Source organism: Patella vulgata, chromosome 3, assembly GCF_932274485.2.
Source record: "Patella vulgata chromosome 3, xgPatVulg1.2, whole genome shotgun sequence".
Taxonomy (NCBI): domain Eukaryota; kingdom Metazoa; phylum Mollusca; class Gastropoda; family Patellidae; genus Patella; species Patella vulgata.
In genome coordinates, this window is record NC_065881.2 from 45,640,873 (window position 1) to 45,654,325 (window position 13,453).

General features: G+C 35.1%; 1 protein-coding gene across 2 annotated transcripts in view; it reads left to right on the forward strand.

Annotated features, from left to right (window-relative positions):
• Nucleotides 1-224: 224 nt before the first annotated feature.
• Nucleotides 225-13,453, forward strand: part of LOC126814579 (Golgi apparatus protein 1) — a 77,618-nt gene continuing 64,389 nt past the window's right edge. For both annotated transcript variants that reach the window (XM_050539821.2, XM_050539822.2), the window contains exons 1-5: nt 225-748; nt 2,561-2,593; nt 4,406-4,492; nt 4,713-4,934; nt 10,096-10,341. In XM_050539821.2, the coding sequence (XP_050395778.1) occupies nt 257-748; nt 2,561-2,593; nt 4,406-4,492; nt 4,713-4,934; nt 10,096-10,341 (1,080 nt within the window). In that variant the 5' untranslated portion in view covers nt 225-256. The remainder of the gene's footprint in view (nt 749-2,560; nt 2,594-4,405; nt 4,493-4,712; nt 4,935-10,095; nt 10,342-13,453) is intronic.

A 13,453-nucleotide genomic window follows, 5' to 3' on the forward strand; every position in this document is an offset into this window, starting at 1 on the left:
AGTTGTGTCACCATTTTCTTGATGTGCAGAAAGCGACCTTCACCGATCATGTCTTAATTCCCACCTACAAAAACGTTACAAATTCTGCTCAGCTAGCTATTGGCAGCTCCTCTCCTTTTTGGTACTTTGAAGGGTGCGCTGTAGCATCAACAGCGCCAACCTACCAGTTCGCACTCGGCAAACCTCGGCATTTTCCGTTACTCTGCTGGAATCTGCTGAGGTTTGCCGAGTGACCAGTTCGTTCACTCGAATCAAGATGGCGGCCTGCAGGCGACGTGTCGTAAATGAGCTTGTCGTAACAATATTAATAATTTCTACCATATTGTGTGATGCCAAAAAAGATGACATCGGGATGGTTAAAAGAAACAAACGGGGCGTAGTAAATGAGCTTAGAAATAAGGCAAACGAAGATCTAGGCAAGTCGAAAAACTTAAGGAAAGGTGGTAACAACAATTTCTTCAACAATGCCGTCAATCAATTTGAAAATAATGATCAGAAAAATGCCAACAGCTTGAATAATAGGCCTCTTACCAGACAGAAAAATATAAAAAGTAAGAACATCATGCCTCCTGGACAATTTAGACCAAATGATCAACTAGTAGTCGGGAACAATAGAGGAATCCAGCAAATGAAAACTCGACAGATAAAAATAAGTGAATCAAAAGCTTGTGCAGATGATGTTACTCGGTTTTGCCATGGCAATACCAATAATTTTGCTGTTCTTGACTGCTTACAAAATGATCTTAAGGTATTGTTTGCAATTTTTATTATTAAAACTTCAAATAAATAAATTGTGCATAAACCAGACTAGAAATGGTTCCACTACTGCTGTCTTCCGGCTTTACTACGGGTTTCCAGACCAGTCGGACCAAAAAAAAGACCACTCGGACCAACCCAAAAGACTAGTCGGACCAAACCAAAAGACCACTCGGACCATATTATAAGGCTTGACTTATTCATTCTAAAAATAAAATACAGACAATATGTTATTTATTATTAAATCACAATACAAAGAGGCAAATAATTTATTGGCGAGTATATACATAACTTAACAATATCTTCGTTACTAAATGTGCGTTACGGGTAAGTACATATTAGCAAATAGTCATCTTTATTACATCAACAATTTAATTGTTTTTCTTTGATGTGCTTCATCAACTTGATTAGCTTGTAACACGGTAGAAATTGTCCCACTACTGAATAAATGTTTGGCAAGAGATGATTAAGATTTCAGTATTCTACTCTTCACTATTTGTAACATAATTACTTATTTCCATGCAACTGTAGCCGTGAATAAGAATTATCACGGCTACAATTAGTGCAGCTAGTAACACGGGTGAGAACAGATACATACGAATTAATTACTACACAATTATCAATTTTTTAAAACAACAATTAAAACAACACTTTATTATTGGTTCAAGTAGTCATATTAAAACAAACACAATTATCATTTTATTAAAACAACACTTTAATATTTGTACGAGTAGTCATATTAAAACAAACACAATTATTAATTTATTAAAACAACACTTTATTATTGGTCCGAGTGGTCTTTTTTATGGTCCGAGTAGTCTTTTTTTATGGTCCAAGTGGTCTATCGGTTGGTCCGACTGGTCTTGGTCCGAGTGGTCATGGATTCGTACTACGGAGTTCCTTTGCACAAGTTTTTTAGTCAAATGACTACAAAAAGGTTGCTGGCCTATAGTCTCCCTTAATTTACACATAAACTGTCCCAAAACTGTACTGCACATAGCTTAACATATAATAAACCAATTCTCATTGAAATAAAGGTGAAGCTTTACCGCATAATGATAATGATATGAAACCCAACTGCTATGCGAAATTTCTCGCCTACCAAACATATTTCAACTGGCCGGTGTCATGGTGGCTTTCACATTATATGAAACATGGCTTTGAAAATGTAGGACGCATTACCACAAAGAAAAACTGTTCGGTAACTACATGTATTTTAGTGATCCAGTCTTCATTATTTGTGATAGAATTACTTATTTCAATACAAACTGTAGTGTAATGATATGTGTTGACAATTGCGCGTTTGAACCTATTTGAACTTGTGTAAGGAGTCTTAGACTGTATCAATTGTTGCGTTAAACACAGTTTCACGATATATTTAATTGTAGCTAAACCCAGACGTAATCTATCATAAGTACAAACTCTTCTGAATTGTTCTCGATGCATTGAATATATAACATGCACATAATTTGGTAAACATATAAATGTAAACCAGAACAGGCATAGATCTCAGTAAAGAAAAAAACAAAAAACAAATGAATTAATTCTCTGCTGGATTATTGATATGTAACTCAGAAGCAAGTTGTTCAGTCTTTACAACGCTTGAAAGTATTAACGGCATGAGGTACTGTAGTCTTATTTCATAAATACAGTATTTACATGGTATTGATAAACATCCATGGTTATTTATAACCTCTACCTTTAATTCTAATTGTATTGAACATGAGATTTCTATATTTACTCACAACATGTATGACAAATTGTACCTTATGTGTGGAATAATTTGGTATTGTATTTTTTTCAGATGGAAGATGAAGTTGCTGCAGAATGCCAAGATGTGAGTAATTACTATTAAACTCAAGATCAATATCATTGGATCAATTCCTAAATTATTAATGACTACAGTGTCAGTGATAATTTCAATATAAAATAATCTAGATTTGAGTACTATAATAACCATAATTAAAAAATCGTGTCACTTAAAATATTGCAAAAAGAGCCATGTTTAGTTGGCAAGAACTGTATTGACATATTAAAGGAATTAGGCTTTATTTCAGTTTGGGAAGGGCAATACTTGCTGGTCATATATTAAGGAGAGTGAGTCTATTCATTCTGATGGGAGAATACCATGGTCGGGAGGTCCAATAGAAATAGTCCCTACATTCCCTTGTTTTTATCCAATCTATACTTAATAAACTATCTACTTATCTAGTGACAGTCAATTATTGTCCCCCGCCTTTCGAAGAAAGCAGGGGACTATTAAAATGGGTTTTGGGACACAATAACTTTCCTTCTACTTGGTGTAGGTGTTTATTAGGTCAATGCCTTGATGGTGTTTGAAGGTGAGCATTATTAAGTATAGATTGAATAAAAACAAGGGAATGTATGGATTATTTATATTGGACCTCCCATGGTATTCTCCCATCAGAATGGATAGACTCACTCTCCTTAAAATATAAGACCAGCAAGTGAATGTCTTGACTAAGTTCAATGATTAATATTTCCCATTAAAGTTAAGCAGAGCTGAGTAATTTCTTTGGTCGATGCTTTGGGACAAGATAACTTTGATTCTAACTGATGGAGAGTGATGAAACTTAGTGTATAGTTTCATTCACTACCATGTACTTCAAAACCTGAGTTTGATAGTGAACATTTTATGCTTAGACTAAGCATAGATAATCAGTTTGATAACTCGATACTTTTGAAAATGATAAATGTGCAATTGATTAATAAGTGTCATCTGTTTTCTTTTTGGATTTTGGCTGAGGACATCAGCCTCACTGTTGGCTTGTTTTGTTTGAATTGTCAGAGCATAAATTCATCTGTTTATGTTTTATACATGTAACTTGTCACTTCAGTCAATTATACAATTATATCGAAGGAAAACTTGTGTTTTCCTTTTGCTTTCGTCACTTCCGTTTCTTATAAATCTTCAATACGTCTCTATCATAGAAATGATCTGTTTTAAAATTACATCTGGAACGTGTTTAACCAGTTCTGTCACATATGTGAGAATGACTGACACCAGTGACCAATATTGTCCTTTAATACTATAGAGTGCATACAGCTTCTGTAATAGTTGGAGGTCAAGAATAAGTGTGAATGCTACACATTGTTTGTACTAACGTATATGTATTGCCAAGACAATTGTGGAACAATATTACTTTGCTCATGTTTATACACTGACATTTTGCAACATGTGCTGGTGCTCAACAGAGTTAACTTCTTACCAAAGTTTTGTTAAATTCACTGGAATTAAAAGCATATGCTGATAGCATTTTTTCATTAAATTTACTGGAATTTTAAGCATGTATGTTGATAGTAATGATAGTGTATATTACATTGAGTTTTTTGATAGGCATTTTGTTATTGAACATATAACACAATGCAATTTTATCACAATACACAATTATTTAATTTATATGCAATGTTTCGATAGGGACACTCTTGTCTTAATCAAACAAATGATAGAAATATGTGAATGGTAGATAATTATACAGAATATGCAAGCACAACAACAATGAATTACAATTAAAATGTTACACCTTTGGCTTTATTTTGTTGAGGAACATTTCTTGCTCATACTTAATCTAGGTACATGTATTATTGTATGTTCAACTAATTATAGCCTTGCCTTTTTTTTTGTTAGTTTCTCTGGCATTACAAACGTAATTTGACAAAAGACAATCGCTTTGATAGTGCTAGTAAGGAGGTTTGTCAGTTGGAACTTGAAAAGGTAAGTGTTATCCATCAAAGAAAATGATGTAAATGTGAAGTGTGTTGCATTTGTTGGAAAAAGTATGTCAATGTCTATATTTTATCAGATTTGTAAATAGTTCAGTTAGAAAAAGTATTGGCCTATACCATTTTAACCACAGTACATGTACATACACTCTAATTCATTATGTGTTATGTATTTATTACTTTCTTCTTTTTTTCTTCTTTTTTTTTAATAGATCCCAGAATGTTCGAATTTACAAGCTGGCTCTGGTTTTATGATACCATGTCTCATTGAGCATATTGAAAATGTTACGAATAAGGCTTGTCAACAGTATTTAGCTAAAATGTCCAGTATTGTCTTTAGTGATTATCGTCTTGTTTACAAATTTGTTGAAAACTGTGAAACAGATATCCAAACTCTTCAATGTGGACGTCTACTAGATAAAAAGGATGAACAAGTAGGCTTAATTATGATTTGAATATTAAGCACATTATTACTGTTTTGATTATCATTTTTTATATGCCCACATTGAAATGTGGTCGTATATTGTCGTCGCCTCCGTCCAACGGTCCGGCGTCTACAATTGCATGTGGACGCTCTAGAGGCTAAAGTTAATATCCGATTGACTTTAAACTTATACACAGTGTTTAAGATCATGAGACGAAGAAGCCTATTGATTTTCAGCGATTTCGGATAATTACTGCCAGAGATATGGCCCTTGTTCACTTTAAAAAATATTGTGGACGCTCTAGAGGCTAAAGTTAATATCCGATTCACTTTAAATTTATACACAGTGTTTAAGGTCATGAAACGAAGAAGCCTATTGATTTTCAGCTATTTCGGATAATTACTGCCAGAGTTATGGCCTGGCAACCTATCTTCTACTTAATTTGATCATGATGAAGTAAACTAAATGGGCCAACATTCCAGTGTTTAAAATTCGGCAAAGAAAGTTGTAAGCCAACAGGACCCGCTGGTAGACGCCATTCATGAAAGTTGTAGGTCCTAACATTAAAGGAGCTAAATCGCTAACATTTGGGACCTAGAAATTGACACAAGTGTGTCGCAACTCATATCATACTGTAATATGAATGTATATAAACTGATTTAGATTCAATCGTTTCCGTTTTTACTCTAATTTCAAATCAGTTATGTTCCGTGAAATAAGCCAGCAGTCTCAATCGAATGCAAATTCCTAGCGTCTGGTTATTTCAGTCTACATACACCGTTTGGTTTGGTGCAATATGTCTAGCCTCGTTCCTCGAGTCTCTTGCTAGAGCTGGGGCTGAAACGCATTATGGTACAAGATTTGTGTACCAATGGTAAAATATTTATTTTGTCTTAAATATTGGATATCAGAAGCCCATCTTTTTCCGATAAGATCACAGCATCAATGTTGTTTTAAATTGACAAATAATTTGTGTTTTCAATGTTGAAGATTTTGGATGATATGACTTAGCTACTTTAACTTGTGGGCCCAATAAATATTAACAAAACACACGTACACTACCCCACCCCAAATTCCTTGAACTTCTAAGTTCTGTAGGTGTCTTCTACAGCCATTTGGGACAGGTTTAAAAGTTAAAATATGTATTCAATATTGATTAACTGTTCACATTACAATTTTAACTTTTGAAAGATTTAATGTTTATACTTCGTGTATAGAAAGAAAAAAAATCATTCCATCCCAGGCTTGATATTTATTTTTTCTGTAATAAATAAATATTCACTTATAATAATCTTGGTGAGTATATGTAGGTCTACTTTGTATTACTGACAACGTATCTTGAAATTCCATTCACATAGAAATCTGAAGATTAAAATGGCCCTTCACATTCTCCGAAAATTAATAGAAAATATTGTGCATATAAATGAAATGAAATGAAACTGGCTTTTAAGGTCTTACAAAACACAGATTAATACATGTATGTCTTACATTTCAATGAATTAAATTTGCTGTCCGATAGCAATAATCATTTGATTTGTTTCATTCATAATGACGTGTTAAACTGTGTAATGAAAGACCATGACCTCTTTCAACATGAAAGTAAACTATCAGTGCTTTTTGGCAGACGATACGTCATTTTTTATCATTATTAAAACTGACCTGATGTCACCCGTTGAGATAGCCTACATATTTATGGAACGATAAACTCTTTGTTATTCTTCCTATATGACATATTGCAAGTGCCTGATTTCGAAGACTTGGGTCTGCAGTACGGTAGTGAAATCTTCATTAAAGAAATAGACTTGATAATCAAGTCTGCTATTAAATCACAAGAGTTGGAAATAATGGCGGGAAAGGCCACTCGTTTTACCTCGCTGGAATTATATTGTTAGGGTGACCCACCATAAATAAATATCTCCAAATATCTCGACAATTATGCCACAATATTTATATATATGCCAAGCCTCAAATCAGTTTCACACAATTATAGTCACTAAATAAACGTTCATGTTGTACTTAATAAGCTATGACCATTAATCATCTATAAATAATAGACTGAAAACTGGTTCCAAGTGTCGTCCATAACATCCAGACACTTTTGAGTAAAAGATAGGTTACGTGCGCTTCTTTTGAAATTAGTCTCGCTTAACCAGTCTATCGACCATTCTACGTCTGATTGACAGGTCGGGATAATCAAGTCTACTTTTTTACGAAACATAACAGAAAGCTAGAACAAGAAATTGAATTTAGAAATAAGCACGTTAGCTAGCTCAACAATTGTTTTTTAGAAGCTTGTAAAAGTAAAATGAAACTACTGCTAGTATCATGTTCCTGTCTAACCCGAGTGTTTCAGAGATATTATTTGTACTAAACCAAAAGATGCAGCTCTTAACGGTACAGTTAATGATAAAGCGATTTAAAAAATGAAACAAACGTAATTTCTAAATCTGCTGTAATAACCAAGAAGCTTAATTTTACTGCTATTCAAAACCGTCAACAATAAATTTTTTATGGCTGTAATAGTTGATAGATTTGTAGAGAATTGCACGTGCCGTGGCAATTTATAGTATCATACTGTCAGAAAGTTGGTTTCGACACGGCGAATGTGCACGCTTCAGTGGTAGTCTCGAACTATCAGAGGTGGGCTGTATTTCTGTAGAGTGCATGGGTCACCCTAATATTGTTACCCGTAGTTAGGCTTTCAGGGAATTTTCAGATCTGGTTTTTCAATTTTATTTTTACAAGACATAGGTTTTATATTACGTCAATATTTATTCTTGGTTCATGACAGTACATTAGATGGACTGACCTAGTTTAGTGGCATACGTGTTTGGATCTCTCCATTGAATGAATATAATATGCCGGATTATGCATGTGTATTCAATATCGGATAAAGACAAATAAGACAGTAAGTAAGGCATACCATCAGAACACACACTCATCTATTCCACACTTGATCAAATTGGTTAAATAATATCCTCCTGAACTCTGGGAGCGTGCTGATAGCATGACCTCACTCCTACAACAATACTTTTTTTCGGTGGACAATTTTATTTTTGTCCCCCGCCTTTCGAAGAAAGCAGGGGACTATTAAAATGGGTTCGTCCGTCTGTCTGTCTGTCCATCACTCTTTTTTGGACACAATAACTCTCCTTCTAATTGACCTAGAATGTTCACACTTGGTGTAGGTGTTTATTAGTTCAGTGCCTTGATGGAGTTCGAAGATGAGCATTTTCTGCTTAAGGTAAGCAGAGATAAGCAATTCGATTGGTTGATGCTTTGGGACACGATAACTTTAGTTCTAATTAAGCGAGAGTGATGAAACTTGGTGTATAGTTTCATTACATCAATACCTTGACTAAGTTCGATAATGAGCATTTTCTGCTCAGGGTAAGCAGAGCGATTAGCAATTTCATTGGCCGAGACTTTGGAACACAATGACTCTCCCTCTAATTGAGCTAAAATGTTCAAACTTGGTGTAGGTGTTTATTCGGTCAATGCCTTAAAGGGGTGTGGAGATGAGCATTTTCTGCTTAGGGTAAGTAAAGATAAGCAATTTGATTGGCTGATGCTTTGGGACACGATAACTTTAGTTCCAATTTAGTGAGAGTGATGAAACTTGGTGTATAGTTTCATTACATCGATACCTTGACTAAGTTCGATATTGAGCATTTTCTGCTCAGGGTAAGCAATTTGATTGGCCAAGACTTTGGAACACAATAACTCTCCTTCTAATTGAGCTAGAATGTTCAAACTTGGTGTAGGTGTTTATTGGGTCAATGCCTTGATAGAGTGCAAAGATGAGCATTTTCTGCTTATGGTAAGTGGAGATAAGCAATTTGATTGGTTGATGCTTTGGGACACGTAACTTTAGTTCTAATTAAGTAAGAGTGATGAAACTTGGTGTATAGTTTCATTACATCAATACCTTGACTAAGTTCGATGATGAGAATTGTCTGCTTAGGCTAAGGAGCAATAAGCATTTTGATTGGTCAAGACTTTGGAACATAACAACTCTGCTTCTAATTGAGGTAGAATGTTTAAACTTGATGTAGATGTTCGTCTTGACTGAGTTCAATGATTAACATATTGAGCTAAAGCTAAGCAGAGATAAGCAATTTCCTTGGTCGATGCTTTGGGACATGATAACTTTGATTCTATCTGATAGAGAGTGATGAAACTTAGTGTATAGTTGATAATCAGTTTGATTGCTCGATACTTTTGAAAAAAATAGATGTGCGATTAATTAATGTGTCATCTATTTATTTGGGATTTCAGCGGGGGACATCAGCCTCACTGTTGGCTTGTCATTTCTGGTAATGAAATACTGTTAAATATCTGGATGAAATATATTTCGGATATGAATAGGGGCAATATAAATATTTTCAAAGGAGAATTTGATAGAACCATGAACAAAATATCCATGACAAAAACAGTCAGCTCACAGGGCTGACCCGCCATCTTCAAAATAAAAAGATGTCGGCCTGTCCAGTTATTTATCGGCGTCGGGCCGATGGACCGACGTAAATTTTAAACACTGCTACATCCATATTTGATCCATTTGTACAAAGCCAAAGGTATTATTGTGATTGTCAACAGTTACATGTATCTGACAGGTTAATTGACTGAAAAAATATACAATAGTGGCCGATTGGCTGTTTTATCTATCACAATTTTTCAACATCAGACTTTGAAATGAGTCATTGTACAATTATGTAGATTATACAAAATTGTGCACATAATGATATGATATATAGGTGTGTTGTCGTGTCATTTCAGTCAAAAGCCTATTTTACAGATTGGGCCTGTGGGTAAGACATGGCTTGCTAACCTGGTGGTCCCGTGTTTGATCCCAGCAATGGCCAAGGAAGTTCATCATGATTTTTCGGCACAGTTCCTCCTTGTCAGTGGTGCCGGTTGGATAAGAGTGAAAACTGAGATCGTGTGTACACGTTGGGTGCACATAAAAGATCCCTCGGCAGTTTGAATTCGATATAATGGCAGGCAGTAGTGCCACTGTCCGGGCAAAATTTCCCTCATAGCACACTGTATGACGTATGCTTGTCTTCAATAGCCCAGTTGGACCAGAACAGTAGGACGTTAAACCCCATTTTTATTTAAGAAAAATTGAAATGAATGTAATACATGTATATTAAATTCTTAATTGCAGGCTTTACACAATCAAGGATTAACTATAGATTGTTTGGCTACAAGAATGGGCAAGTTGAATCCACAATGTAAGAAAGAAGTTTTGAGAACTTTAGAATTACAATCCGATGATTACCACTTGGATCGTCCTTTGTTTTATGCTTGTCGAGATGATCGTGAAAGCTTCTGTGCCAATGTTAGATCAGGTGGTGGAAGAGTTTATGAATGTTTATATAAGCATATTGCTAGTAAATCCATGAGCAGAGAAGTAAGTATATTCTCTCTGATTCCTGATCATATAAAAAAATATTGAGTACCCAGACATGATTTTTTCCTGCGGATTTCAGCTTTTTGTCCCGTCCGGTTCTAATCTTTTGCGGTTGGTTCCGATTTTTGATAACACTCTTGTTACGATATTGTTCAGCTTTAATTCAAGCACCATGTTTGAAAATCGTAATATCATAAAAAAAATTATTCATTTTTTCTTGACGAATTTCTAACTTGTTAACTCCAAAATATCCATCCTTAACTTTAATAACCGGATGTTGGCGATGTAAACATTAACAGTACGGTATCGTAGACTCACGCGAGATTGAACAATGACTAAGGTCGTAGATTGAGACGTCAAAACCAAACTATTAGACAAAGGACTTTACAATGTTTGGAAGTTGAAATAGTTGGAACGGAAGGTGGAAGGCGAGCTTGTGAGACATTCTATTCGTAAAGTCAATGTCCGAAGAGTCGTGAATTATTAATATTAATATTATTAATCACGAAGGGAGGGGGATGGAGAAGTTTAGGGCAACACATCTCAAGTTTAGAAAATTATACAGAGACAAACAAAAGATCGGATCTGTAGTTCAAACATTATTTTTTTTTGTTAGTAAGTATTCTCTGTAAATGGTAGGGATATAAATTAAATATAAGTTAAGCCAAAATTTGTAGTAAATTAGTAGACAAATAAAAGAACTTTAAAATTCATTTTCAGACCCCCCCCCTCCTCATTACTATAAAATCGAATATGGCCCCCCATAACACACTTGCGCTAATGTTTTAACCTTATATATTTGTCTCCGACCTTTTGAAGAAAGTAGGGAACTATTAATTACAATTGGAAATGGTTGGAACAGAAGGTGGAAGGCGAGCTTGTGAGACGTTCTATTCGTAAAGTCTATGTCCGAAGAGTCGTGAATTATTAATATTAATATTATTAATCACGAAGGGAGGGGAATGGAGAAGTTTAGGGCAACACATCTCAAGTTTAGAAAATTATACAGAGACAAACAAAAGATCGGATCTGTAGTTCAAACATTATTTTTTTTTGTTAGTAAGTATTCTCTGTAAATGGTAGGGATATAAATTAAATATAAGTTAAGCAAAAATTTGTAGTAAATTAGTAGACAAATAAAAGAACTTTAAAATTCATTTTCAGACCGCCCCCTCCCCCATCCTCCTCATTACTATAAAATCGAATATGGCCCCCCATAACACACTTGCGCTAATGTTTTAACCTTATATATTTGTCTCCGACCTTTTGAAGAAAGTATGGAACTATTAAAATGTGTTTGTCTCAGTGTTGGGATTTTAAATTTTTTCTTGTCAGACATTTTTTCACGAAAATAAAGGTTCATAACTCTTATCGTTATTTAAGCTGGTGGTTTCAGACCACAATTAACCCTTTCAATGCTAGACGTAAATCCACTGCCTGTGCTAGACCCTTTTTTGAGGAAAAAAGGGAGGTTGGAACTGAATGCCAAGCAGTACTTATGGAAGCTTTTATGAAAAATCTTTTTGTCTGTTGGGGTGGGCATGAGGTTGGGCTAAGAGGAAAAAATAGAATTTTGGAAATTTGCATAATAATGTAGTCACGTGACGTCATGGCGGCCATTTTGGAATTCTCATTTCTCACTAAAGCTAATCTGAAAACGAATTTTTCTCCATGAAATACTTAATAGATATTGTTTTTTTCACTGGATTTTGATAAAGATATACATGTATAAAATGAACAAAAATATCAATAGCAGCCATGAGCAATGCCGCCACGAACACACGCATCACGTCTCCCGCTGCCATGACCACGTGCGGATTGCAATACCTTGTTTTTACTTTCACTTTCACTTTCATCCCCAAGTCCCATATCATTATCAATATAGTCAGTTAATAGATCTACACGTTCGGGACTCAGGAATTGCCTACGTCTTTTACGATCCAGCAGGCCAGCATTATTATCAACATCAGAATTATTGTCAGAATCTACTGCAGACACAGGGCTATCAGGTTCACATTGGGCTTGTTCATCATGCACGGGAGACATAGCTAGCCATGTGCGGAACATCGCGCAACAAATCACACACTTCATAATACCAATCACTATCCTGACTACTATCATTATCAAGTAACTGGAAACGAATTATGTGTATCACCCGCCTCGAAATTGTCCACGTGTTGGTCAGCAAGACGTCATTCATGACTTCGTCGAGAGTGCATCGTCTACGTTGTCACTATGCACTCCGCCATTTTACGGTTTGCTGCTTTGAAACACGTGGAAATATGTTCTAGTGTATAGAAAATACAATAGATGGCACTTGCAGTTACGGTACTAATTTTAGCGAGGGCTTTACTGAGTACACGGTAATACCGGGTACGCGCATTTTACCGACATTTTATAATACCCGGTACTACCGGGTATACGCAGTGAAAGGGTTAATAATCATGTGTCAACAAGATATTCAAATTCATACGTAACAAAAAAATTTGTGCACCTCGGTATTTTTCATATTTAATTCCTGTACAGTATTCAAATCTGTCAGTAATATTCCTACAAAATTAAGTGTTGTAGTAATACGATAGAATGAAAGCGAGCCAAGCTTTGCCTGTTTCAAATTCCTCCTAAATCACCATATTTTTCGGGATATAGATTTTTCCGCGGAAGTCGGGCATTCGTCTTATACTCCGTTTCGACTTTCATATGGAAGTTAGAAAAATGACATCCCGAAATTTAATTGCCAGTAACTGTCCCTCTACCACAACGAGCGAGAGACATCTGCTAAATAATCACAATCAACTCTAGCATGTGCTATCGTCTAAAACAATTAACCACTTACACTTTACCAAATGAAATATTTGTCGACATTTCTAAGCGTGTTTTTTCATTTATTTAAAAACATAAACCCCATTCACAATTTGATCATAAATCCGAGAATATGCCATCAAAATAGAATCTTTTCTCCAACATTAGACTTGTGAGATTTGGCACATTTACATCTCTTAATTTCACGTGTCTCACGATTTCTACTTTCATTTATTGTGATCAGAAACAGCTTGCATTGTCTATTATTTATTGGATATGTGTGTGTATGAAATAGCTTTATCACAGACAA